Source organism: Morone saxatilis, unplaced genomic scaffold (assembly GCF_004916995.1).
Source record: "Morone saxatilis isolate NCDOM2014 unplaced genomic scaffold, NCSU_SB_2.0 Contig9, whole genome shotgun sequence".
Lineage (NCBI taxonomy): Eukaryota > Metazoa > Chordata > Actinopteri > Moronidae > Morone > Morone saxatilis.
The window spans coordinates 10,447,090-10,472,943 of NW_023340268.1; the positions used below are offsets into that span (position 1 = coordinate 10,447,090).

General features: G+C 40.4%; 2 protein-coding genes across 3 annotated transcripts in view; one reads left to right on the plus strand and one right to left on the minus strand.

Moving 5' to 3' along the window:
* Positions 1–1,756, minus strand: part of ptpn2b (protein tyrosine phosphatase non-receptor type 2b) — a 13,498-nt gene extending 11,742 nt beyond the window's left edge. For both annotated transcript variants that reach the window (XR_004797495.1, XM_035681178.1), the window contains exons 1-3: positions 1,517–1,756; positions 930–1,020; positions 733–833 (exon numbers count right to left, since the gene is read on the minus strand). Coding sequence is in view for 1 of the 2 variants with exons in the window: in XM_035681178.1 (XP_035537071.1) it covers positions 733–833; positions 930–1,020; positions 1,517–1,573 (249 nt within the window). In the remaining variant the exon portion in view is untranslated. The remainder of the gene's footprint in view (positions 1–732; positions 834–929; positions 1,021–1,516) is intronic.
* A 3,287-nt stretch (positions 1,757–5,043) lies between these two features.
* LOC118342567 (E3 ubiquitin-protein ligase RNF19A-like) lies at positions 5,044–25,800 on the plus strand. The gene is made up of 10 exons (XM_035681155.1): positions 5,044–5,203; positions 14,764–15,613; positions 18,445–18,653; positions 18,825–18,969; positions 19,516–19,678; positions 19,850–19,964; positions 20,280–20,438; positions 21,646–21,865; positions 22,143–22,286; positions 22,689–25,800. The coding sequence occupies exons 2-10, from the start codon at positions 15,006–15,008 to the stop codon at positions 23,497–23,499; spliced, it is 2,574 nt and encodes an 857-aa protein (XP_035537048.1). The 5' UTR covers positions 5,044–5,203; positions 14,764–15,005; the 3' UTR covers positions 23,500–25,800.
* The last annotated feature ends 54 nt before the right edge of the window (positions 25,801–25,854 follow it).

Consider the following 25,854-nt stretch of genomic DNA (forward strand, 5'->3'; position numbering starts at 1 on the left):
CGGGCACTGCACTAGTTAAATCAATAAATAACATTCATTTAATTATTTTCTGTGCTTGTAAAAACAATCAATAATACTTCTTGATAAATAATAGATTATGAAAGTGTTTTGTAATTGAAATAGGCTACTATTCACTTATTACTAAATATTTCAAAGCAAACTTCAACAGCATCTGAAAGAGAGCACATTCGAATCGCCAGCTCTGCTTTATTTTGTAGCTACATGGCCACACAAACCCACACAGACTCCTCCAGTTAAGATTAGAAAGTGATGCACGCATTTAACTTATCAGTGACATAAACATTTGCAGACATAAGTCAGAAAAAGAAAATAGAACTGGCGTGCTCAGCCAATCAGCTTTTGACAGCAGACACACCGATTTGTTTTTCTGGCCACCACAATTTCCATTTAACTGACCTCTGCTAGAGGAACAGTGAACCGTTTTAGAGACAAAATGATTAATTATTAGTAAGTTGACATAAAATTCAGATGTAACTATTTTGATGAATTGATGATTACTTGTTTAAATGATCCAGTGAGTAACATTTAGGAGAATCTATTGGCAGGAATTGAATATTAATAGTATGTTTTTATTAGTGTATAATCACACCAATCAGCCATTTTAAAAAAACATTTTATAGACCAAGCCATTAGTCAAAATAACAATAATAATATTAATAATGAAGGCAGTATAAAGTATATCTAATCTAATCTAAAAAGCCTTGGATTTACCTGAGTCAATATGTAACTTCTTTGGGCTTCCTCCATGACTACCAGACTTGCATTGATGTAGTCATTTTCTGTGTTTTCCAGCTTCACCCGACTGTGATCAACTGCAGGCGGCATGAGAGAGAAAATTAATTTGGGATGTTGTAAATTGACAGAGTTGGAGAGTTTAAGAGACACAGACTGCACAAATGTTCACCTACATGGACTGACGTCTCTGTATCTGTTTCTGTTGCGATTCTCTGGATACTTTGCCACTTTGTAGGAGCACTCGTGGGACTGATTCCTGATTTCCTGAAGACAATACAAGGATTGTTTAGGGAGGAGAAATCAACAGACAAACACTACAGCCCACCACTATTTCAGCACAGCAGGCAGAAAACCAAAGACATCCTATCTGCAATGTGTTTGCCCAATAACTAGTGTACAAACCACAGCTGCTCTCAGCGCTGCTGCGAAGGGTAAACGTTTAGGCTGTGTTATAAAAGTCAAGCAAGGGAAGAGCTACAGCAGCTAATCACAATGAGCTTCAAGCACATGCACAGGCTTATGACACGTACGGCAACATTTACGTTATAGCGTTAAACGTGTTGCAGCATTTAGACCAACTCAAAACAAACCCAAACGGGGGGAAAAGAAACAAGATGACACAGAAACGAAGGAAACTAGCCGCGAATAACAAGCTAAACATCGGATACTCGCCGAGCTAGCCTAGCTTGCTAAATCAAATGCGCGCTTTAAGTACTGACTATTTATGTTAGCTCCATGCTAGCTGTGCTAACAGACTTACTAGGTACAGTTTCTGCCACCGGCCCTCTGAATCTATCTCTTCAAACTCCTGGTCCATGTTCACTGTGGCAGCGTCAGTCTGGTTAAATCACGGTGTGTGTAATTAATTGTCCGACTGTCTACCTCATTACTTTAACCAGGCTAGAGAGGCTTTTGGTCGGAGACTACTTCCCTACGCTAACGAGTCCTCGCTGCTTGTTTGTCCGCTGTCTCTCCGAGGCAGTTGACATCTCCATCAAGCGACAGCTGCGCATGCGCCAACAGAGAGGTCCTCCTGTAGCTGTCAGACCGAAACGCAGCAAAGATATTCAGTGAACACACGAGATGTTGAACTGTCACTCACTCTGGAGCAACCGTTTTGATAATTAATACATTTAATTTCGCCTAATGGGTCAGATGTGTGTTTTACACTCATTTATCAATGTGTTTTAATTTAGAGGAAGTCATTGTGTGTGAATTAGTTTGACAGTAATTGTCGTGATGTTCAGGTTTCATTTTACAACTTTTAGACCTAGATAGATAGATAGATAGATAGATAGATAGATAGATAGATAGATACGTTACCGTTAATAGATTAATAGATAGATAGATAGAAAGATACTTTATCGGCTAATCCCCAGGGAAATTCAAGCCCATCCAGTAGCATAAAAATAACAAACATACCATTAACACAGAATAGTTAAATTCAAATTAAAAACCCTGGACCTTAAGAACCAGAATCAAAAATAAGATAAAAGATAGATATAATATGTTAGTATTATGTATGTATATAATATACAAAATTAACAGTATAAAAGTAACAGTAGCTACAGTAAACATTGCAAACAGTGAACAGTGCAAATGGAGTGCAAGTGGAAGTAAAGTAACTAGTTGGTTGGATCTAAATTGAAAGTGATAACAAAGTCAAATCATAGTAGGACTAACTATTATTTTCATTATCATTAATTACTGATTGATTGATTATTATTATATTTTATTAATTGATTTATCATTTGGTCCATAAAATATTGGAAAATATTATTATTATTATTTTTAAATTGCTTGTTTTGTTCGACCAACAGTCCAAAACCCATATTATTAAGTTTGATATAATAGAAAACTAGAAAAAAATGCAACTGTTCACATTTAAGACGCTGGACCCAGTGAGTTTGGGGCATTTTAATTTGTACTTATACTTAAACTTATAAAAAATATAAAAAGATTATAGGTGAGTGTGACATTTTTAACAATTATTTATTAAACCAATTCAAAACAATGTGTTAACCTTTTAATATAGCTCTCAAAATGGATCATGTCGTCCTTGATAAAATTACAGGTTATTTGAATTATTTTAATTGAAAAATTATTAAAGCTTTCAAGAAATATTTACAGATTTACTGGCATTATGTGATGTAGGTGACTCATAATAGTTATTAGAACTACTTACTTCATCTGAATTTTAAAATCAACATTTCTTACAGAGAAAACACTCAACAGTAACATAATCTGTGTAACTTGAAAGCACTTTGTTGACGAACACCATAAAACAGAAATGTGCTCATTGTGCTGGACAAAGACCTCAGTAATATAATTCTTATGGGACTGATTACAGATCAGCACAGAGGACAAAAGCAGAATTTCTAATGTTACAGAGCTGCTGCACATTTTCCTTTTCATCTAACACAGGTTTCCCTCAGTGTCACAGCTGACTGGCCTTTTATTTTTTTCCATTTTCTTTACTACTACTTACTAAGAAACAGAGGTGAGAAAAACCAAATGAGATTGTCTGCTTGGTTAAATAAAGGACAGGTTTGAGCATGTCTGAAACATAAAGACACTTACAGTGATATGACGACTCCCCCCTTGACTAACAATCAGCATACAACAACCTTGTTTGGACAGGCATGGTTGAAAGCCCACTGGACATTATTTTAAGTTAAGTTAAGATCATGAACCAAACATATGTAAAGAAATCTAATATATATTATATTGAATTAGAAGTGATGCAGGAGACATCTACAATATTCAGTTTTTATCATCATGTGGCCATAAAAAGGCAACTTTGATAGGACACAGAATACACATTAATTGTGATATAGCTACGGTGCTTGAAAATGAATACAGCTCACATAGGTTTATACAATATGTTACACAACAATTTCATCTAAATGTCAAAGGTTTTAAGGGAGAATTGTAGATATCATAGTACTTTGTCATCATACAGGCTATGCCGTGAGAACTGATGGTTTACACAAGATAGAGGAAGTTGAAAACAATGTTTCTTATAAACTACCAAGTAGCCTCGAGGTAATGTTTAAAAACACTCAAGCATCATAATCTAAAGGATGTAATTTTAGCTGCTCCCCGTAAGGTAGAACATTAAATGTCATGGTTCAGACTTAGTTACTGGTTGAGGTTACAGTCATACATGATGGGTGTAAGACTCCTCTCCGGTGACCACAGGGTGGCAGTATTTTCAACACTACATAAACACTGGCTGGGACTGAAATGGTGTCAAGTTGACGGTTGCTACCAGAAAGAAATGTTCCGATTGAGCGATGTGGCTTACAAATAAAAGCAGACACAATATTACACTATTACATAAGTCATGGGGACATTTCATATTAGTAGTTGAATGTATGTTGTAGTTTAGTTCTTTGAAGTCCTTCTACGTGGCAGGAAGTTTTGGTTCATTTTACTAAACTAATCTGAAACAAATTGCTGAAAGTTGTTTGGTGTTGATTTGGTTCTTTGGTTGTTTTATGTATTTTATTTTACACATGCCTATTAACTAAAATAAAATTAACTTTGAAAACACACCGTCCACAACTATCTAGTTTTTGAAAGTTTACCTTTTTCCTCATTATTGAATATTATTATGCATACAGTAATAGGACACTCTAGAGACCAGCATGCTTTCACATTGACTTTGAGTAAATCTTATTAATACATTATACTTGTAACAGGTGCAGGAACAGGACAAACAGTTGACTCCAATCTTACATCCACTGCAACTGAAAACTATTTATATTACTATTTTTTATTGTTATTGTATTTTTTTCAAACATCAACACATATCATTCAAATACATCTACCTATATACTGCATATACTGTCAGATCCATTTACCTTATGTAGGTTATGTGTATTGTTTTTTAGTTTGTTTATATATATATATATATATATATATATATGTATGTATAACTGTACATAGTAGTTTATGTCTATTTTGTTGAGCTTGTTGTCCTGTTTACTTATGCTTAATCTTTGTTTGTACATTGAGAACAACATAAAACAGGAGTCAGATTCCTTGTGTGTGCAAATACCTGGCCAATAATAGGTATTCTAATTCTTATAGTTAAATAAAAATGTAAATGAGTTACTTGTTTTACTAATAATTGAGTATTCTTACAGTGTTATTAAATGTGGGAACTTCTTCTACCACTGGCTATGTTTTTTCGTTTAGGCCGAAACTGGATGGGTGGTCTTTTATTGTGAAAAGCGAACATTCGCGAGCGGAAGTGTAAATGTTATTTGTCGCTCTTTCGCTTAACAACTTCAGTCAGACTCACGGGGGAATGTACTCAGACTGTCCGGAGAAGTTTTCTGCAACTACAACTGTTTAGTTAACCACGACTGAAAGGGGAAATGGAGACAGCGGTGTACACTTCTGTAGTGAAGTAAGAGGAGCCGAGGGGAAACTTTACCGGGTAAGTGTTGTCCCCGAGAAAGACCTTTACAGGCTGAATATCGCTTTAATACCACACAGATCAGAACTTCCTCCCTCTTCGACACTGACGAGAAGCTAGCTCGTTTTTTTTATTTATTTTATTTTAGCTTTGGTAGCTTGTTAGACTAAACTCTGGGTCAGCGGAAAGCCTCTGCTGGCACCGGGTGAAGTTTGCATGCCCGTTAAACTTCTATAAAGCATTATGTGGATGTTTTAAATGATTTACAAGCGAACAAACGCCGTAGCTCGGTTGTCTGCAACTCTTCGGGCGATTAAAGTTGGGCACTAGCTTCCCTGCTAGCCACATCTGATTGCGTTAGCTAGCAGGCTAACGCTGGTTAGCCAGGTGGAAAAGTCCAAAAACAATTTGGTTCCGAGGCCGAGGGTCAGTCGACACATGTAAAGCCCCTTTTTTTTTTATAATTTCCTTGAAGTTTAATGTGGACAAACAAGCCTACGTGTGCCGGTGGGGTTTTTGGATGGGAAATAACGTTACCCACAATATCCTCATTGCGGTACTTTGTTTGCCCTGTGCGGTTTAGGGCTGTAAAAGACGTGTTCACCTATTTGTTTTTAGCTTAAATAGGAGATCTTAATCACTTTAGACCACTCATTTATTGTTTTCACTACATTTGTGTTGCATTCACAGCCATTTGGACCGATGAGTGTAACGTTAGAGGCTGGTTTGTTTCGCTTTCTGTGACTGTAGTGTACACTTAAGTTATGCTTTGACCCTGCCATACTTATGTTTTATTTAAAGGTTTAATGTGTTTATATGTGCTAATAATTTACCGGTGTGCAGTCAGTGAGTGGGACATCTGATGCCGTTTGTTTGGGCATTTCATTGTTTTTGGTTCACATTTTTACAGCAAGTAATTCATGTAAAGCTAATTTTACTTTCACATTACTTTATCCTCCGACTTCTCTATATTTAGAGGAAGAGGTTGTACTTCTTTTTACTCAACGACATTCACCTGACATCTGCAATTACTAGTTGCTTTGCAGATTAGGATTTTAAAAACCTATAATGAACCTCTAAAATACAATGCTTTGTTTGTTGTACAGTGAATTAAGCCACCTGACAGAATATAAACTGAGTTTTACCTCAGTCAGCTGAGGGTCCATGTTAATCCATCAATAAAATAATTATCTAATAGTATAACGTATAAAAAATAGCTCTGACGGAGCCCATTCTGGTATTTAATGAGTTCATTTAGCTCCCAATAAGTACTTCTTTTAAGTAAGGTTAAATGTCGGACTTACAGTTGTTTTAATGAGCTGAATACTTCTTCCACCACCAGGGACTCGTTGCTAAACATAGGCCCGGTTCAGCGAATGGGAAATGTTCTCCTACGTTGTTTTAATGCCGTCACTTAATGGCACAGTCAACAGTGTTTTACTGAACAGATAACAGGTCAATTGCTGGGCACAGTTCTTTCCTTATTTACTGTGCAACTTTTATAGCATGCAAGCTAAACAAAGCTTTCTGTCAGTGAGTCATACGTAGTGCTTAGTTTTCTCTTACTGTTAAACCTCAGTTTCAGAATCGCTGAATGTAAACTGAAACGGTTTATTCTCCTGAGTTTGGTAATATTGTGGGACGTGTGTTGAAATGACACGACTTCCAGCTCGTGTCTTGCCACCGGTGGCATTTCTCACCACAGAACAGTGTTTTGTTCTTACATACAAATATTGACACTTTAGGTTATTTTAAGCATATTCTGTTGTCTTACATAATTTTGAATTATGTCTTTAAAGCCCATATTTTTCATCTTACATAAAGTTATTGTTACCTGTGAGTAAACTAGTGGTGAAAGAAGCAATTCTTGTTCTTCTTGTCACTTATTGACCCAGAGGGCTTCCACCAACTAACCCACCCCTTATTTGTAGAAGATCTCAAGTGGGGCGCAGTCTGAACTAGCTTAAGGTTAACTGACCTACATTTTCTGGCCAGTTGTACGGGGGGAAACATTCTGATCATATTTTATGTTGAAAAATATCTGACATTAACATATTGACAGTGTTGTATGCCGGTTGTGCCTGTGAAAGAGACTCCTGTCTGTGTGGATAGAGAACTGGCACTCATCTCAACGTTTCCTTTAACTTGACGAATGCTCAAAAAATGTTTGCACACCAGGGACAGATAGTGACCATGTTTATTTTATGAACGCTAGGGATGGTTTTTCTATTTCAGTCGGTCTTTGTCTTTTGTTACGCGGCACCAAAAGGAAGTATTATCACAGCCTGTGGTTATCTTTAAATTCCTCTTAATCTATAGGTAAATGCAAAGAGTTTACTTGGATCCAGATAAGATCAACTTAAAGTCTCTCAATGGAGACTGTAATTTAAGAATCAGTAGTATCTTATCTTTAGATAATATATAGATCATGCTCCATGGTGTATGTTTTAGTCCTTTACCTAACAAATAAGGTCAAAAAGCTCTTTCATTGTATTCACACATTTCCCCCGCATCTCTTTTAAGGTTTCTTGCTAAATAAATGTAAAGGAGTTGAAGCAGTCGTGGCTTTTAATTAGACGGTGAGCCTTAGCACTGCTGGTAAGTTGTGAATAGCTGTTGGTGTTTGTTTCCTCCTTCGCTGGAGCAGAGAGGAACAGAGCTGTCTGACCCATCACACCACCCATCTGCTTCCTTCCCCCCTGCTGTTCGGGGTGAAAAGACAAACAGAACAGGCGGCCAGTGAGGGGACTGTGGTATAAAGTGATGGAGTGGATTCACCCAGTGTCTCCCGTTCTGTCCCCCATGGCCCCGTCTACACCTGGCATTAACATGCATCTCGGGTGATCTGATCACGGCGCACGGCTCAAAGCGCAGGTGTGAATTGAGGACACGTTGAGATCCCGTCGCTCAGAACACATTCGGAGACACTGTTCCTTTCTCCACTGATCTACTGGCGGCGCCAAGATAAGCAGCAATGCAACAGCATAGACGGGGAAGAAGAAGACTGCTAGAGAATAAACATGGATGTAAACAACGCTGGTGACAAAGTTCCAAAGAAAAATCTGCTTTGCAAATGTTTATGTTTAGAAAACAAATACATTGATCACATTCGTTAGACCTTAAGGACACACAGTAAGTTCTGGTGAGCAACGCTGTATAAACCTACGTTTAAAACTCCACAGGGCACCTTTTAATGTCTCCTGGTGGTAAGGGCCCATAGCTGCACACGTGGGTCCTGTCGTAGCTCAAGCCCACTGTGTTGTGTTGTGTTGTGGCCACAGTGGAGGTTGTAGTTTACGTGATGCCCAGAGACCCAGAAATACTAGTGGGAGAAACTCTTTTTAAAAAACCAAGCTGTCGTTAATATGAATGAGCAGCAACAAGTTAGTCTCTCAATACATCCACGACATGGCTCTTGTACTTTATAGAAGAGCCTGTATGAAGTAGACAAACGGTATCTCCTTCTGTAGCTGGGGCAAACACAAGCAGTCTTTATTTGCTGTCTCCATGGTGATGAATGGAGAAATGGCAAAATAATACCCCCCCCCCCCCATGTTTAAATTGCTTTTTGACATGATAAACTGTGTTCATCTGAAGTTTTAATGACACATTGAAATGACGCCGTTTCCTCATCATAGTGTAGCAGATACAGTGGAAAAGTACCGTGGGCCTGTTGGCTGTAAATCAGGCTGTTTGGTAAATAGTGCTGAAAGCAGCCTCAGAGACACTCTCTCCTGTCCCCACTTTCTGTTGAACGTCAGACATTATTATTGTGCTTTGGCTGGCAGATAATGGGCTAAATAGAGATTCATTAAGCCACAGGGTTATTTCAACGTCCAGCTGACAGAAAGTTGGCCTCCACCTGGTGAATGCTGGGCAGTCTAACAATAACTTCTTTTTTTTCCCCCCAGTGTGATCTTTCTTCAGAAGGATGTACTGTGGCGTAGGCAGCAGTGACAGTTTCAGAAAAGCTGACATATTTCCTCTAAATATGGAAGGTAAACAAGTTACGTTAAAAAAAAAAGAGCGTTTCATCCCGTCTCTGGGCCTCTGTCTCAAACCGTTAATAACTGAATGCATTGTCATGATCAGGAAGTCTGACCTCTGGCTGGAATGTCACCGGAAATTAGTGTACGCGATGGGCGCTCTGAGCCACTCGTTTCCAGTGTCAGAAGCTGATCATTGTATGTAGGATTTCTTTGAAGGTAGGCGTTAAGTTACCACACTCTCAAAAGCCCAGGAAGCTTACATTCTCCGTACCTAAATTGGCACCTCAGCATTGAGAAGCACAGAAGGGATTCCCGTTTTAAAACACTCCTGTTCACACAAAACCCACTCGGACTCAAATATACTCCATTTTAAATCAAACTTGTCAACCAGGCGTTAGAGACGAGAGAGTACAGTGTGGATGTTGTGTCAGATGTGGTGGTTCAACTACAACTTTGTCCAAAATAGGAGAAGTAGATTAGAGAAGAGCCAAGCTAAGCATCTTTCTCACAATTCTTTAATAACAAAATGTAAGGGATCTTTATTAACAATGTATATGTATGTTGTTTGTTTCCGTAAAATACTTCACACTGGCCACTATAACGTTATCCTCAACAATCCAGTATACGTATGGCTATAATCCAAAGAGACAAATGCATTTTAACCAACTTGTTGGTAAAGTTTAAGCCTGGTGGATTTAAAAGCGTGAACAAGCGAACAGTTGAGATTAGGTCTGGCTTAAGTTACATTTTACATTGAAATTTCCTTCAGTGTCATGTAAATAAAACATTGTACACAATTTAAACTATACCATCCAGTAATTATTCCTTTCCCCCCATTCGTCGCATGTATCTGGGACTGTAAAACCACTAATGCTGTTTTAATTAGACTGTAGGAGATGACCCATCTTACTGCTGTGTGCTGATATTTGTGAAACTACTTAAAGGTTAAGGGAGGTGATACATTTTCACGTCAGCACAAAGTTATATATTTGTTTTTGAGTTCCAAAGAAGGAGTTGAATACAGTCGGTTTGCCTAGTTTTATTTGCGTGCCGCTCTTCTATTTACTTTAGAAACAGAAGAAGCGCCTTGGAGCAGTTATAATGTGAATGTTTATCGCTTATTAATTTACCCCCAAAAATTACAAAACATATTTATAAATCAGGGTTTTGACGTGCCAGTATGCAGACGCAGACCTGTAATATAAAATGCTCCACTGAAATTTAGTTATGCACCTAATTGTCTCTCTGCAAAATTACAGGCAATGGAAACCTGGATTTATTTTGTTTATTGCGATTCAGGAGCCAACATGTTATTGCTTCGTGGTCTGAACGGCCATACTTGTTAAAGCCATTACCACTGCAGCCCCAAGTGACACATTTTGTTACTATTTTTTTCCCGACCATCTTGACACGTAAATTATAGCGTGACTCCCAAAACATCTGAGTAACCTTGCGTCGACCTGTCCCTCCAGTAGAAGACCACAGATTTAAATCACGTTACAATGGTAATCATAGTGTAGCATCAGCTGATGCAAACTCAGATTTCTTTTAAGAGTTGACGGAAGGTTGAAAGCATTTTATTCTGCCGCAGTTCGCTTCCTGCCCACGGGGGTTGTCTCGGGAACTGGGACACCATCCCAGTGTGTGAGCCGCGGTTGCATGTGATTGCCCCCGGGCCGCAGAACTTAAAAACATGCATGTGCGTGCACACACACAAACAGAAACACACACCCACCGCAGTCACATGGAAAGTCCCACTCACTCTCGGTACAGTGCCGAGGCAGGCTTTTCCAGTTTGATTGCGCCTTGGGAGTGTAATTTCACATCAACTTGCGGGTTGCTTGAAATTGCTCTTCTGTCTTGTTAAAATTTCCTCTTGCTCACGTGACTTGGCTGGTTGACCCAATACATCATCGGGCTTTGCTGTGATGTGGAATTATTGTGTTAGGACATCGCTTTAGCCAGAACCAGATTCGCCTCGCAGTGGATCTTCATGGTCACTAGCTTAATCATCAGAGAAGCATTTTCTGTTTTTGTTGCTCCATGACACAGTTCAGTGCTCAAGAATAGCTCTGGAAGTCTGCTGCTAAAGAAGTGTTCAGTGTTTAAATGTGTCCTAGTAGTGAAGCTCTTATTTCACGTAAGGTTTAACAGTTAATTTCTCTGTACGGTTATACAGGATAAAGTATTGTACCATGTCTCTGCCTTTGAGTCAGTGGCAGCATTTGCCCTGACACACCTTAAAGAAGTGGCACCAACAAAACTGTCTAATCGTGTCACATCACCAGTCTCATGTTGCCTTACCCTCTGGTGTTTTGTGTTGCTTAGATTTTAGATGTCATGTGCAGGCTTTGGGTTGTAATTGTGACTTTCAAACCCACTAATTAAAACACATTATTCTTTACAGCTTGGCTGCAGTGCTAATGGTTTGATGAGATGCAATTATGGTTCCGACTTCATCTCTCATTTGTCTTTAATTCCGAGTTCAGCGCATAGGTTAACTTTACATTTCATTTACTTGAACATTGTAATCAGCTAAATGTGGCTGCTGAACATCTAGTTCTCCACGCCCCGTGTTTGTTTGTTTGAGTGTAAAAAACAAACAAACAAAGTCTATTGTGAGAGGCACACAAATGTCAGATGTACAACCTAATTGATAAAGCAACTCGGAGATACTTTGTTGAGTCCTACGTTTATAACAGAACTGATGACCGCCATAACATCAGAGCTTAATATGCGTTTATGAAATTACACCACAACCTTCTGAGAAAAGGAGAAGAGCTACTACGTCACACAGTAAATGCATTATAATAATAATTAAGTGAGGATATTGTATCATCCAGTAACTCAATTTAACTAAATGGATTAGAGCTCCAACTAGTTCCCTGTGTGTGCAGTCTTACTCACTAGCAGCTACGTTCACCTTCCTCCTGTGAGAAATCGTCTTGCGAGCATTTCCCTGCTGCCTTTAAAACTGCAGTCGTGTTTTTCACTCCGCTGTCTGAGAAACATCAGCGGTTTTTATTGCTTGAAGTGTTGTTTCCAAGTCCTAACAGTCCTGTTATCACCTTGATATCGCAGTGTCTGTACACTGAATGTGAACAAAAGGACTCGATGTTTACACTGCCCAGATTTTATAGCGCTTTTTATCTTTGTGTTACGATCCAGGCGTGTGGAGGAGCCCCAATGTAAACTCTCATGGGAAATAACTTCTACGTCTGTTTTTGTTGTCAAAACCTTTATTGTTTGTAAAACCTTTTACTGTATGTAACCAGTCCCTAAATGTTCAGGCCTTTCCATTTCCAACTAGTTCCCTTTGTCCTACACAGACTTAAGTTTTGTCAGCAAGATAACTGCTGGTTTATTTTTGAAATGTTGCTTAGAACTGTAAGCCTCATACATCTTTCCTCTCTTATTTTCAGCTGTGTCACAGTAGCCTTCTGTATATTCCACTGCTAACAGTGTATGAGCTCCTGCATCACATCCTGACAGGTAGTTCAGATGTGTGTGCGATGGATCGCTGTTTACTCCTGGCATCACACATCCTCCCAAATGCACATCGAGTGGCCACTTGTGACGAGAGTCTGCTTTCCACTGTTGGAGAAGAAGTGGACGGAAGTTTTGCAATTTCATGCCTCGGGTTTGAAATCTGCTCCGAGTTGTTGGGCGCACAGAAATAACCTACAGCGTTTTGAAGGGCTTTGGTTGTTAATGCAGAATTAATTCAAGTTGAAATATTTGGTTGATATGGTAGAGGAAGGAGAGCTGGCATCTAAACAAGTGCAGTCTAGGGCACCAGGCTGAATACGGCTTCTGGCTGGGCAGCTAAAAGAAAGTCTTTTAAAACTTTCCTCTAACATTTAAGTAGCTATAGTAAAACTTAAATGCTGCCTGCATGTCATCATGAGGGGAGAAAAACCGCAGCCATTCCGACCAAGGTTTCTAGGTTATGAGACTGTTTGCACTTTGCTGGACTGCTGTCCCAGTTCAGATCTGCAGTGGGCTTGTTAATTAGTCACCTTTTGGCTCCCTCTGGAAGTTTCCTGAAATAAGTCCCTAATGACAAACACACACACACACACAAACTCCAGAGCATACAGAAGCAGAAGGGAATCACTTTGCTCCACGTAGCTTCTTGTAATGCTGTTTTTCTTTATCGCACAGATACGAAAGTTGTTCAAATGAGAGCTGCCATTTAAAAGTGGACGACTAGAATCATCAGTTGAGAAGACCCCGAGTTTAAACTGCGTCACTGCACACAGAGCGAGGCAGGAGCGATGGCATTACAGACCGTGACCTTACCAGCACGATGCGAAGCAGGGCAGCACGACCTGTGTCTGTTGGCTGCTCCGACGCTCTCAGCTCCGGTGCCGACTGTCACTGGAGTCGGCTAAACTACTACATATTGCCATACTGTATTTTTAAACTAAAGATGGAGCCTCTTAACTAGGGCACAGAATGTCTTTGTTTGTTATGAAACAAACTAATAAATCAACACGGTAAATTGTGTCTAATTGTTAAATAGCAATAATCCTTTAAGGAGATGCGAGTATTTTTTTTTAATAACATTGCATAGCCCTCAGCTACAGCACTTCTTGCTGATGTCAGTCGTTTGTCTGCAGTGTAGTTTTCAAATGAGAGATGAGTCGGACACATTTGAGGGCATTAATAAAACAGGCAGTTTCTCCACTTAAGCTTGGCACACACCAGGTGACATGAAGCTGCGTTATAACCCGATTTGGCAACAGTTATTGATTTTAACGATCTGGACTTTGGACTGGTCTGCAAAAATCTACAGACTGTATCTTGTAAGCTGCAATAGGTTGGCATTCAAATCTTTAATTTCCCAACTGACCCGTTTAAAGCTCATTTATCCAGCATTCTTTGAAATGTTTTTTACTATTGGAATCAGGGTTATTGCTGCTAAGAGGTCGATAGAGCACAAAATCAGGTGCCATTGTCTGTCTGTGGTTAAAACACCCTGGCACACAACAATTTGTTTCTTATTTGTGCAATAAAACGTTTGAGAAATATCTCTTTGAATGCTCAAATGCTTTCAGTATTTCAGCACTACTTCCACTACATGTTCACTTAAACGCTCCTGTCACAGATGATGAATTGTGCTGAGTTGTTGTGAGTTGTTCACACTGTGTAAAATAAGAGCATGTGGAAGCATTTGAGGCAAGGTGTGGCTGCTCATTGACACAGCTGTGGCCACATCTGAGATCTATGATGGGAAAAATACAGGATTTCATTTTGTTTTGCCTACACTTGACTAATTCACACTCCAGGGAAAGCCTGTAGCCATTTTATGTAAGCAGTCTCGCATACACAAACGAACAAACACAGAAGGCACGCTTGGAAAGAAAATGCCTGAAGCCAGCCAGAAAACTCCTAATTATGAAAGAGTTGGTCTTTCCTTAACACAGAGACCAGTGAAAAGCCTCAATGATAGTTGTTTTGTCTTAGATTTTGTCAGATTTTAAATGTTGTACATCCAGTTAATTGATTGTTCCTCAGCCTGACAAACACACATTACTGTTTTTGCTGCAGAATTATTAAATTTTCTGTTTTTTGTTTTCTGTCTCTCAGGTTGGTGTCCTACCTCTGAACGTCGACATTTCATCACTGTGATTTAAACCAGGCACGGACCACACAACAGACTTCCAGACCTCCTATACCAGCTTCCAGCCACTATGTCCTAGCTAACAGCGGCCCAGCCCCCTCCCCTGACCATCCTGTCCCTTCAACCCCAGTCCCTCTCTCCGTCCCTCATCTCCACTCCTGATGTGGTGATTTCTGGTTGTAGCACCAGCGGCGCCCCTTCTGGCGTGATGAGCAGCCTGCACCAGCAGCATCATGGCAGCACAGGCTCAGAGCGAGACCTTCACTCTGCTGCCTCCTCTGTTAGCCTCCCTTCAGTTAGAAAGACCCCCAAGAAGCGTCGTCTGTCCCTCCACTCACTCTTTGGTCGACGACGAAGGCATGACCGCGACCCGAAGCGTAAGTCCCGGCCTTTGCAGGCTGCAGCTGGGGTTGAAGGCATTGTCAGCACCGAAAGTGTCCAGCCAGAGACGTTCCATGACAAAACTTGTGCCCAGTCTGCGCTGGGCGCAGTATCGACTTCATCAGTATCAGGTTCTTCATCAGAGCTGCTCGAGTGCCCTCTGTGCCTACTGCGCCATACACGCGAGCGCTTCCCAGACATCATGACCTGTCACCACCGCTCCTGCGCAGACTGCCTGCGACAGTATCTGCGCATCGAGATCTCAGAGTCCCGAGTCAACATCTGCTGCCCCGAGTGCTCGGAGCGCTTCAACCCCCATGACATCCGGTTGATCCTGGGGGACCGAGCCCTCATGGAGAAGTATGAGGAGTTCATGCTGAGGAGGTGGCTCGTGGCTGAACCTGACTGCCGCTGGTGCCCTGCGCCGGACTGTGGGTAAGAGCAACAGCTGAGGAATTATATAGGCTAAACAGTGGATTATTGTGTCCACATACTCAATATATTAAGTGTTGTCCACCTAACATTCATGGAAACGAAGCATACTGAAATTTAAAGGTTTCAAGCATTTGACTTTATTTCCACAGACTACAGCTTTCATTTCATATTTTAAAACTACTATTTCTGTTACCTGTGATGTACTTGATGATTCATCCCTCTGATGTAACGAATACACGAGTCCCAAAATAACATAGCAAGCAGCTACATCAAGGAAACTTCAAGGGTGTAATCTGGCCTTTTGAAGTTCACCCCAGCTTCTGCATTGATGCCCGAGTTATAAATAACTCGCAGCAGTAATAGACCTGTTTATTCTGTCAGCCTAATGAGTCAGCCAAAAAAGACGTAACGATGATGCCAATTGTTATCAGACTGTACCTGTGAGTTTTCCAACCACACAATGGTCTGAACTATAGGAGCATATGTACAGTAAAAAGTATCTCAGTGCAGTATTAATAATAACTAACTCAAACTAAATGTTAATATAATTATTTATGTTATAATGCTGTGAGAGGGTTACAATTTTTAAGTCAAGTTGGGTATATTATTGTTGCCCTTCACACATACTAATATACAAAATCTGGCCTGTGGTAGTAGATAAAATACAACAAAAACTTTAAATTGTTGAATGAAGCTGGTAGGTATTTTTGAATTATAATTATAATAATAATAATAATAATATCTTCATATTTTATTTATTGTAAAGCACTTTCTAAACAGAATGACAAAGTGCTTTACAATAACACTGTAAACAATAGCAAGACTAGGATAAGTGTTAAAAAGAGTACCACACAGAATAAAACAAAAGAACAAGACTTCTATGTATTAGTATTAGTATTGAGTGATAAATTATCAGCTTCAGGTCAAGATGACGTACTGCGAAACCTCAGTCCATTTCTTCAGCCACTGCTAAAAAAAATGTTGTTGATGAAACTTCTCGGAGGGAGGAACGGTTTTTCTGGGTTTTTCACAAGGTGCTGACAGTGCAGGTGAGGGTCAGGTCAGGGTCTTGTATGTTTTAGAGCTGGTAGGGATTCAACAGTTTGCTCACAGGGGCCTGAACATTTCTGTGCTCACTAGGTCACCCTGCTTTACCTGTTGTTTAGTGCACCTTAAGGCTACAACAACAACCATGCACACAGCATAATCAAAACTACTCATCTGCATTTGCATCAGTCTGGGTTTGTTTTGCTGATGCAGTTTCTGGTAGGAGTGTTGGAAAGAAAACTAATCTTAGTAATTTGTAGAGTTTTGGAGTAGTTAATAGTCCACATTTCCTGCATTCAGTTATCATCCTTAGTTTTGAGTGATTGCTGAGTTCAGTAATGGCTTTACCCTTCACACTCGTAACAACACAGCTGTTAGAATAATGGCCTTTTCACTAGCTTTTTTTAACTAATACTGAAAAGTGTGTCAGTTCTACAGAAACTTTTTTTTTTTAAAAAGCATCGTAAAATGACGTAAAACTACTATAAAATATATAAAATATAACGAAAATCCTACAGCATCTTTGATCATAGTCCAGACTCTCTTTTTGAACTTGAATCTTTTTATTAACTTTGTCCCTAATGAAAACACTGAGATTGAAACTACACTTAACTCTAATCATCCAAAAGAAAGCCTTTAATAAATATCATCTCCCTGCTCTGCTCTAAGATAGATGGCCTGAAGTTTATATTTTTTATGTCCATTTCATCACCTTTTCTATCTTCAGGACAACCTAAAGCTTATTGGGTAAAGGAGTACATGGATAAAGGATTGAGCATGTTTCTGCAACTAATTATTTTCCTCATTGATTCATCTCCCGATTTCTTTTCTTTTCTTTTTCTTTTTCATTTGGTTTGTAAAAAAAATTTAATAAAATGCCCATAATTGTCATTTTCATGAAAGCTTCAGACTTTTATATAGATCATTTACACTGGACCTTTTGCACACAGTGATTTATAGTATAGAGTTGTAACACCCGGTCATATGTCAGCTCGAGTGTTTGTTTTTCCTACTGCCTGTGTCTAATGTTCCCATCGTAATCCTACTATGGGTTACTGAATGACTGCCACAGTCTCAGGGGTTAACAGAGGTTTTCATACATGTACTTACTTTATTAATTGGCCAGGTTCTCTGCTGTCCCCTCTGCAGTCGCCAAGCCTTTCCTTTCAACAAAATGATTATTGATGTGTCATCTTATTCATTCTAGAGGGACACAAGTAGGTTTGTGAGTCAGCAGGCAAGGGGAAACAGTTCATCCTGTACTGTATTTCCACAGAAAATAAAGCCATTTATATGAGGCTTTCATTTTGTTGTTGTTGTTTTGTTGCAGTGGGTTTTTATAATGCCAGTTTGTCAAGTTGTATTAGATTTAGATGTTCATAACAAAACAGGTGTTGGACTTTGCCCCGGTCATGCTATCTACCTTTTAATAACAGCCATCAAATTAACCATTGTAATGACTGATTAGGGATTCTATGGTGACATGCAGTCATGCAGAACTGATGTGAGTACTGATTTATTGCAGCAGAGCTCACTGGCGAAATCATCATGGAAAGTCAGCTAATTTCCTGTGTTTATGCAACATACACTTCCATAGTATACACTGCTGCCATCTACATCTTTAGGAATACATCCCTCTGAGAAGTGTATTAGATATTTACTCTACCTCTGCACTTGTCATTTTAGGCCTGCTGACCCCTAGTGTTGTACTTAATTACTGCACACATGCACTCCTACCAGCAAATACTAACCACCATTTTGGTGAATTTGTTTTTCTCTCTCAGTTATGCAGTCATTGCGTTTGGCTGTGCCAGCTGCCCAAAGATCACCTGTGGGCGTGAGGGCTGTGGGACAGAGTTTTGCTACCACTGCAAACAGCTGTGGCACCCCAACCAGACATGTGACACAGCACGGCAACAGAGGGCCCAAACCTTCCGGCTGAGGAGCTTCAGGTCCTCCTCTCTCAGCTACAGCCAAGAGAGTGGAGCTGCAGGTAACGATCACAGAAATACCACATCTGTACCTTTAGCACAACCATCACCTGTTTTTAGCTTCATACTCAGGTACAGATAAATTCATAGTATACAATATGTACTGTAAACATTCACCGAAAATACTGTATGCAAACTGCTCTCCTTGCTTTCCCTCAATCAACCTCCACTAGGAGATGACATCAAACCGTGTCCTCGTTGTGCTGCCTACATCATCAAGATGAATGACGGAAGCTGTAATCACATGACCTGTGCTGTCTGCGGCTGCGAGTTTTGCTGGCTCTGCATGAAGGAGATCTCTGACCTGCACTATTTAAGGTGAGACAAATGCACAGTAGAGAGAACTGCGTGTCTGCACTCAGTAGTTGATACAGTTGTCCCTCCTGTTATTTCATTTCTTTGGCATTTTGCCTTTTTGAGAGCCAACGGCATAGAGTTTGACATGAAAGGAAACCACGAATGTTGTGGTTATGCATTGAATTTCATTATTAATATTAATATCATTTTAACTGATGGTTTTCCAGAGCTTTCAACTGGAGAGTTATTTAGTTTTGTTTTTGCCACAGGTTCCCTAAATGTTTTTGTTTTTGTTCTTCGCTACCTATCTTAGTTTCAGTTAATAGCATCTGAGCATTAGCATCTTGGATCATTATCATGATAGGAAGAAACATCAACTCACTGTTGTATTGTGATGCACGCATAGTGGTTAATTGTCTGTTCTGTGCACAGATGGTCTTAAAAAATAGCTGAAAGGTAATGATTGTTTCAGCTGTTTTTTACCCCCCATTCAGTTCTTACACTCATTCACACTCTCTCCCTCTGTTTTCCCTGACGCTACCCCATTTCCTCTCTCCCTCCTCTCAGTCCGTCAGGCTGCACCTTCTGGGGGAAGAAGCCGTGGAGCAGAAAGAAGAAGATTCTCTGGCAGCTCGGCACATTGGTGGGCGCACCCGTGGGCATCGCCCTCATAGCTGGCATTGCCATCCCTGCAATGATCATTGGCATCCCAGTCTATGTGGGCAGAAAGGTGAGAGCTAACGCCACACAGCTGAGGAATGATAAAGAACAATAGTGCTCAAAACCAGCAGTTTATTCAGATAGAGGGAGACTGTAAACGGAAGTCAGTTAGCAGTGGTACAGTTGTAGTTCCAGAGATATAATTCTTTAAAGTAATTGACATGATGATTCTCTTCCTCAGATCCATAATCGCTATGAGGGGAAAGACATCTCCAAACACAAGAGGAACTTGGTAATAGCTGGTGGTGTGACGCTGTCTGTGATCGTGTCGCCTGTGGTCGCAGCAGTCACTGTTGGTAAGACAGAAGGGTCTCTCGCTCTTTTTTTCCTCTTCACTCTCTCTCTGTCACCATCTGTTTCTTGACAACATTTAAATTATGTAAAAGGTTTTCCTCGGTGGGTCGTTAGTCTAAATTGAGTGTTATAAAAGCATCATCATAGCATCGTGGAAATGGCCCAAAACATTTTTCACATTCTGTTCTTTCTTTCTAAAAAGGGGTTTTTTTTGAAATAGTGTTTGGAAATGTTGTTGCTATATATTTACAGTTTACCACTGAGCCTTGATAAAACTTCCACTGTTTAAGTGTGTGTATTTACATTGTGTCATCTAGGCATCGGCGTTCCCATCATGCTGGCTTACGTCTACGGAGTCGTCCCGATCTCACTGTGCCGGAGCGGCGGCTGTGGAGTGTCTGCTGGCAATGGCAAAGGAGTGCGAATTGAGTTCGATGACGAAAATGACAACATAGGCAGCGGGGCGGCAGCCACAGGTGAGTAACTGATGGAAAACGACGAACAACACAGGAAAGCAATGCCACTGATTTCTTATGGAAGTATGAAGAATGTACAACTTGAACTATAGAAATTTGTCTTGCAGTCAAGTGAAACACAGAACACAGACTTAATATACATAAATCACATAATAGAAATATGCATAAATTAAACAATGTACGTTAGGTGACATCCAGCCATATTCCAAAGAAGCTAAACAAATCATAAAGCATATTAGATTAAGACACATGAATATCAATAAACCTGTTGCCTTTTTCTCAACTTTTGCACTTTTGCTGATTGTATTCCAGTCTCACTTTTGCATTCCTATAAACGTCAATGCCAAACGTTTATTCACGAAGGAAAAATTTTAGTCAGAATGAGACAAATTTGCCAATATATTATACACTTTTCCTCGCCTGTCATACAGTCACTGGCTTATGTGTCGTTATTGTTGGCACAATCAGTACAGCACCTGAATATTTAGAAAAATACAAGCATCTTTTTTCAGCAACCATACATAACACAAGGGGTTGTGGTAGCTGTGTGTACTAGCACGTTTGTGTTCACATTTGTTTGCAGAAGTACACCCACACCTGTCAGTGCCTTTGTGTGTACATATAGATTATTCATAGCCCACAAAGTGCCAAAACAGTTGATGGGAAACAAGTCTTTGAGGTGTGTGATGGTGTGAAATGACTGGCGCAGTGTCAGTGGTTTTCCCTGTCAGCGTGTGTTTGTCACTGTCGAACTGATGGCTTTGTGAGGTTGAGCTCGTCGTGCTTTCCTAGGAGGCGTTAAGGGAGATGGATTGTATTTCTCACACCTTCTGTCAACACTGCCAATGATAATTATGAATCCAAATAACAGAAGGGACTTTGACCTTTCCAGGAACATAAGGTGTGAGACTTGATGACACATATTCACACCTAAGAATTAATCAATCTGTTGTTCCGTGATGAATTTAAAGCGTGTAAATGTCAGTAAAGTCATTGATATAACTCCAGAAGAGGAAACCTAGGCCCCTGACCTCAATTTCTTTTGTTTGCTGTTGTTCTCTTGGGTCGCCTGCCCCAATTCTTCTTCACTGGTATTTCCTTCCTCATTCTCTCGAACTCTTTTTACTTCTGGAAACTTAATAGTGTGCCTGGCTCTTCTTTGTAAATTAATAAATTACACTTTCTGTTCCCCCTTTTTTCTCCTTAGACACGACCTCGGTGGCTGAGACTCGGCTCAACAATCCCAGCCTCGGAGACGGGGCGAGTGTCGGTGGCCTGACGGGCCTGAGCCTCAGTGTCAGTGGAACCCACATGGAGCGCTGCGGCATGAGTTCCACTCAGCGGGACAACATGAGTGACAATGCCAGCACCACAGCCCTCGCTGGGACGAGCATCACTGGCAGCCTCTCTGGCAGCTGCTACAACAGGTAATGAATGATCTCTACATTATTATTAATTAAGATTTGGGCCAAAGAATGGTACTGAATGAAGCATAAATTAGCAAAAGAGTGCTCGTTTCATGCAGGCGTGTTAATGAATTTACACACTTTATATTTACATTTTTATTTCAATGCATTTCATGGTATTCTCGTGGAAAATCTTTTTCTTACTATCTGCGATTGTGTTCTTCTAGATAAAACAAACATGTATTCACCCCATCAAGGCTTGAATTATTGTATATTTTGTGTCAATTGTCATTTCCAGGATGGAAGTTCAGGCTGATGTCCAGAAGGAGCGCTGCAGTCTGAGTGGAGAGTCAGCCACCGTCAGTCTTGGGACAATCAGCGACAATGCGAGCACAAAGGCAATGGCAGGATCCATCCTCAATGCCTATATGTCTCTGGAAAGGTCAGTAGTCAGAGCATACTTGTTGCAGCAGACCTATTTTTGAAGGGAAAAAAATCCCAGTTCTGGTTTTTCTAGTACCTTTTTATGCCAGACGTCCTGTGGTCAGATTGTTTAAAGGAAGGTCATTGTGTGTTTTTATCATCATACACTGTACTGCATTCTTTCTGTGTTAGTAAAAGGTCATGCTGGAGGCACATAAAAAGAAATGTGGGGTGATTCAAAGTTTCTTTTTTCCTTTGGTTACTTGAGCTGTTTATAGAATTGTTTGTTCTGTAGTCAAAAGTAAGACTACCAGCAGTTGTTCATAATAAATATGCAGGTGAATATGCATGTAAGATGCGAAAGATAACAAAAATGGATCTCTTTTACCGTTGGTTAATGTTGAGTGATTTTATTTTGCAGAGACAATAGTCTGGAAGTTCAGGCAGACGTGGAATCCAAACAGGAGAAGGTGAGACACTGCAGCGCCAGCAGCAGCCTGGATGAAGCCAGCTGTAGCAGTAGCACTGCCGGCCTTAAAGGTGCTAGCGGTGGTACTTGCTCATGCCCCTCCACCTGCTGCTGTGCGCAGCTCGACAACCACTGCTGCCCCTCGTCCCCCTGGTCCAAGGAAGCCTCCACTTCAGGGGGCAAGAAGAGCAAAGGAAAGCTTTGGAAAAGAGCCAGCAGCAGCAGCAGCAAGGGAGACACAAAAATTAATGAGACACAGGGAGAAATGGATGCTCAGCTCCTGGAGCAGCGCAGCACTAACTCCTCCGAGTTTGATTCACCGTCTCTGAGCGGCAGCCTGCCCTCAGTGGCCGACTCGCACTGTAGCCACTTCTCATCAGAGCTCAGCTGCTCGGACCCTGAAACCTCAAGACCGGCTCATCCAGCCTGCTCCGCCTCAACGGACCCCCACCCTCATCATCCCGCAACCACCTTCAATGACGTCACCATCACACCCATGCCCGAGGTGGAGCACGACCGCCTGGAGCATTACCCACCTCAGAGTAGCCACGCAGCTTTCACCCACCGCCTGCTGTCGTCCTCTCCACCTGCCTCACCAAAAGAGGGAAGTAGTGGGACGTTCCTGTACATCAGCGAGGAGAGCAGAGGCGACGTCGCAGATACCGAGCCAGAGAAAGACGAGAATATTAAAGAAACCACCAAAAACACTGCCGCACAGCCTGTAAGCCCAACGAGGAAGCAATGTATACAGACAGATATTTAAAGGAGCTGTCCTGTTCTTTGGGTGCTAACTAAGTTAGCCTTATTACCTACTTTCACTCATGAGTTCCTCAATCCCCCCCCCACACACACACACACACACCTTGGGAACATGGTGGTGAAGTTTGAGGCTATAAGTTTAAGTCTAATTATATTTGAATCTGATGTGGAGGAAGGGATATTAAGTGAATGTCAGTCTATACAGTTACAGAGAGGTCGAGGTCCAAGTTGGAAAGAGAATAATGTAAACAGGAGCACAGTGAAGTCAGAGTGGATCGGTTGGTTCTGTTCTTCAGTGACGGAACAAGCAAGACGTGTGAACCAGAAGTTTCAGCCAGGTCAGTAGGTAGAGTTGAATGTATGTGGACATGTGTAAAATATGTTATGACGGTGGTGAGATACTGTAGAAGGGCCATCCAGCCGTTATGATCTGCAAAGTCTGACCCCTGAATGATTTACTGAATCCAAGCTGAAGGCACAGCAGAGGTGGATAGGAAGAAGTAAAATGTGATATTCTTTACAATAGTAAGGTGAGCTGCTATTTTAAAGCCTAAACCTGATCTCCCTCGTGACATCTGCAAATCGGGGATGGATATGTCATCACTGTGGTCCACCGCTGTGCCACCAGTTCATTCTGTGACTTCTTAAAATGGCATGAAACACCACAGCTAAAGGATTGTTGAACCTAAGAGGGACCAGTCCACACAGTAGCAGATTTTATTTTTCCATAATCAATCTATAAGACAAATTATTATTGTTGCTTTCTGTTGTTAAAATGTTTTTGTGCTTTGTCTTTGCCTATTTTTATTTTCCATTTTGGGAAAGTTGGTTTTAATGTTGAAGCCCTGTGTTGGGTCCAAACTTTTTACCGTGATGGGGTGGGAATTGTGTCGACAACAAACTGTAGCCTCTTTCTTTTTAAAATATTGGGGTTTAAGACAGTTGCCATCTTGCATTTTTCCATCTTAACAAGCCCTTGTCTGCATTGGTAAAAAATCTAGTTTTGTAGTACATAATAGAATTATGAGAGGTACAGTCCTGAGGCAGCGTAACTGAGAAAAGCAAAAAAGCGAAATTTTTAAATTCAAAACTGTGGCATTCTTTGTTTTGCTTGTTTTAGTAATCTGACACTAAGTCAACCAAACAATTTATTTGCAATAAGAAGCTCGGATATACTTAAAGGTGCAATTATGAACTCCCTTCAGTGATTTAATATTAAGCTGTGACCGTATGATGATAAAGGCCTACATTCTCCCCCAGTAAATCAAAATATCATTTTTCATTCAGAGCTTTGGGTGTATTTTAAATACAATGTAAAACAAATTAAGTTGTTTTCTCAGATCATTGCAAATGATTAATGCAAATAATTTTATATTTGGTGGACCCACAGTGCCTTTTGGGGGAAATCCTTTTGTATAGTGTTTTTATTTTTATTTTTATTTCTTCTTATTGTCTTCAAATGATAAGCATAAAAATCACGAGAGAATGAATTATATTTGCCTCATAAAACGCTTGAAATGCATGAAGCCTGATGCTACATACTAACCCCTCCACTGAGTGCTAATGCTAGCTGTCGCAATAGCTTGTTTAGCCTACCAAAGACTGCTCTCAAGCCACTGCAGTTTAAAGTTCACTTCTTCACTATCAACCATTAATGGAGTCGATGGTACCTGAATTATTTCCCTGTAGAAACTCTACTTTAATACATGAGGAGAGTTCAGTCCATGAGGTTGAAAAATCACAATACGATACTTTAAATCTCAAGACCAAAATCTTTGTTTGGGTCATTTTTTAGGAATAATATATTGAAATTGTTTCCCTAAAGTAGCCAAGTCAGTTCACCAGTGTAGTGGGTCAGCTCCGGTTGGCAATAAAAACCCTTTTTTTTTTTTTTTTATCCAAAGCGATCAGCATTTTGTGCGTCAGATGTTCAGCAGCTGTTGTGAATTTTCAGCCTGACCACAGATGACTCTGCTGGGATGTCAACCGGCCGAGCTCAGCGTGAGCCGTCCGGGAGTAAAGAGTGGGTCATCAGAGAAGCTGCGGTGTCGACTAAAAGCGTTTCGGTGCACCTCAAAAGCCTCCAGCTGCAGGATATTCCCACCCTGTTTATGTTCATTCTGTAAAAAAACGGCTGTTAAATTCCTGTGAGTTTTATATTATTATTTGAAGACTAGTGCCAGGTCTATTTTCTAACTTGGTCAAAAGAAACGTATGCTATTTGAAAACGTATGTATTCCCTAATTATTTGCTTTATAATGTGCATGTAAATGCATATCCTTAAACAATAAAACTCTCAATGAAGCGTCTTGTCTGAATATTTTGACATGAAACTAATGGTTTTCTGTACCCTTTATGC

Bases quoted from the DNA above. Each gene is read 5' to 3' on its own strand.
- LOC118342567 (XM_035681155.1), top strand. From the start codon at position 15,006: ATGAGCAGCCTGCACCAGCAGCATCATGGCAGCACAGGCTCAGAGCGA. The intron at 18,970-19,515 runs GTGAGACAAATG...CCCTCCTCTCAG, and splicing joins TCTGACCTGCACTATTTAAG to TCCGTCAGGCTGCACCTTCT. The intron at 19,965-20,279 runs GTAAGACAGAAG...TGTGTCATCTAG, and splicing joins GGTCGCAGCAGTCACTGTTG to GCATCGGCGTTCCCATCATG.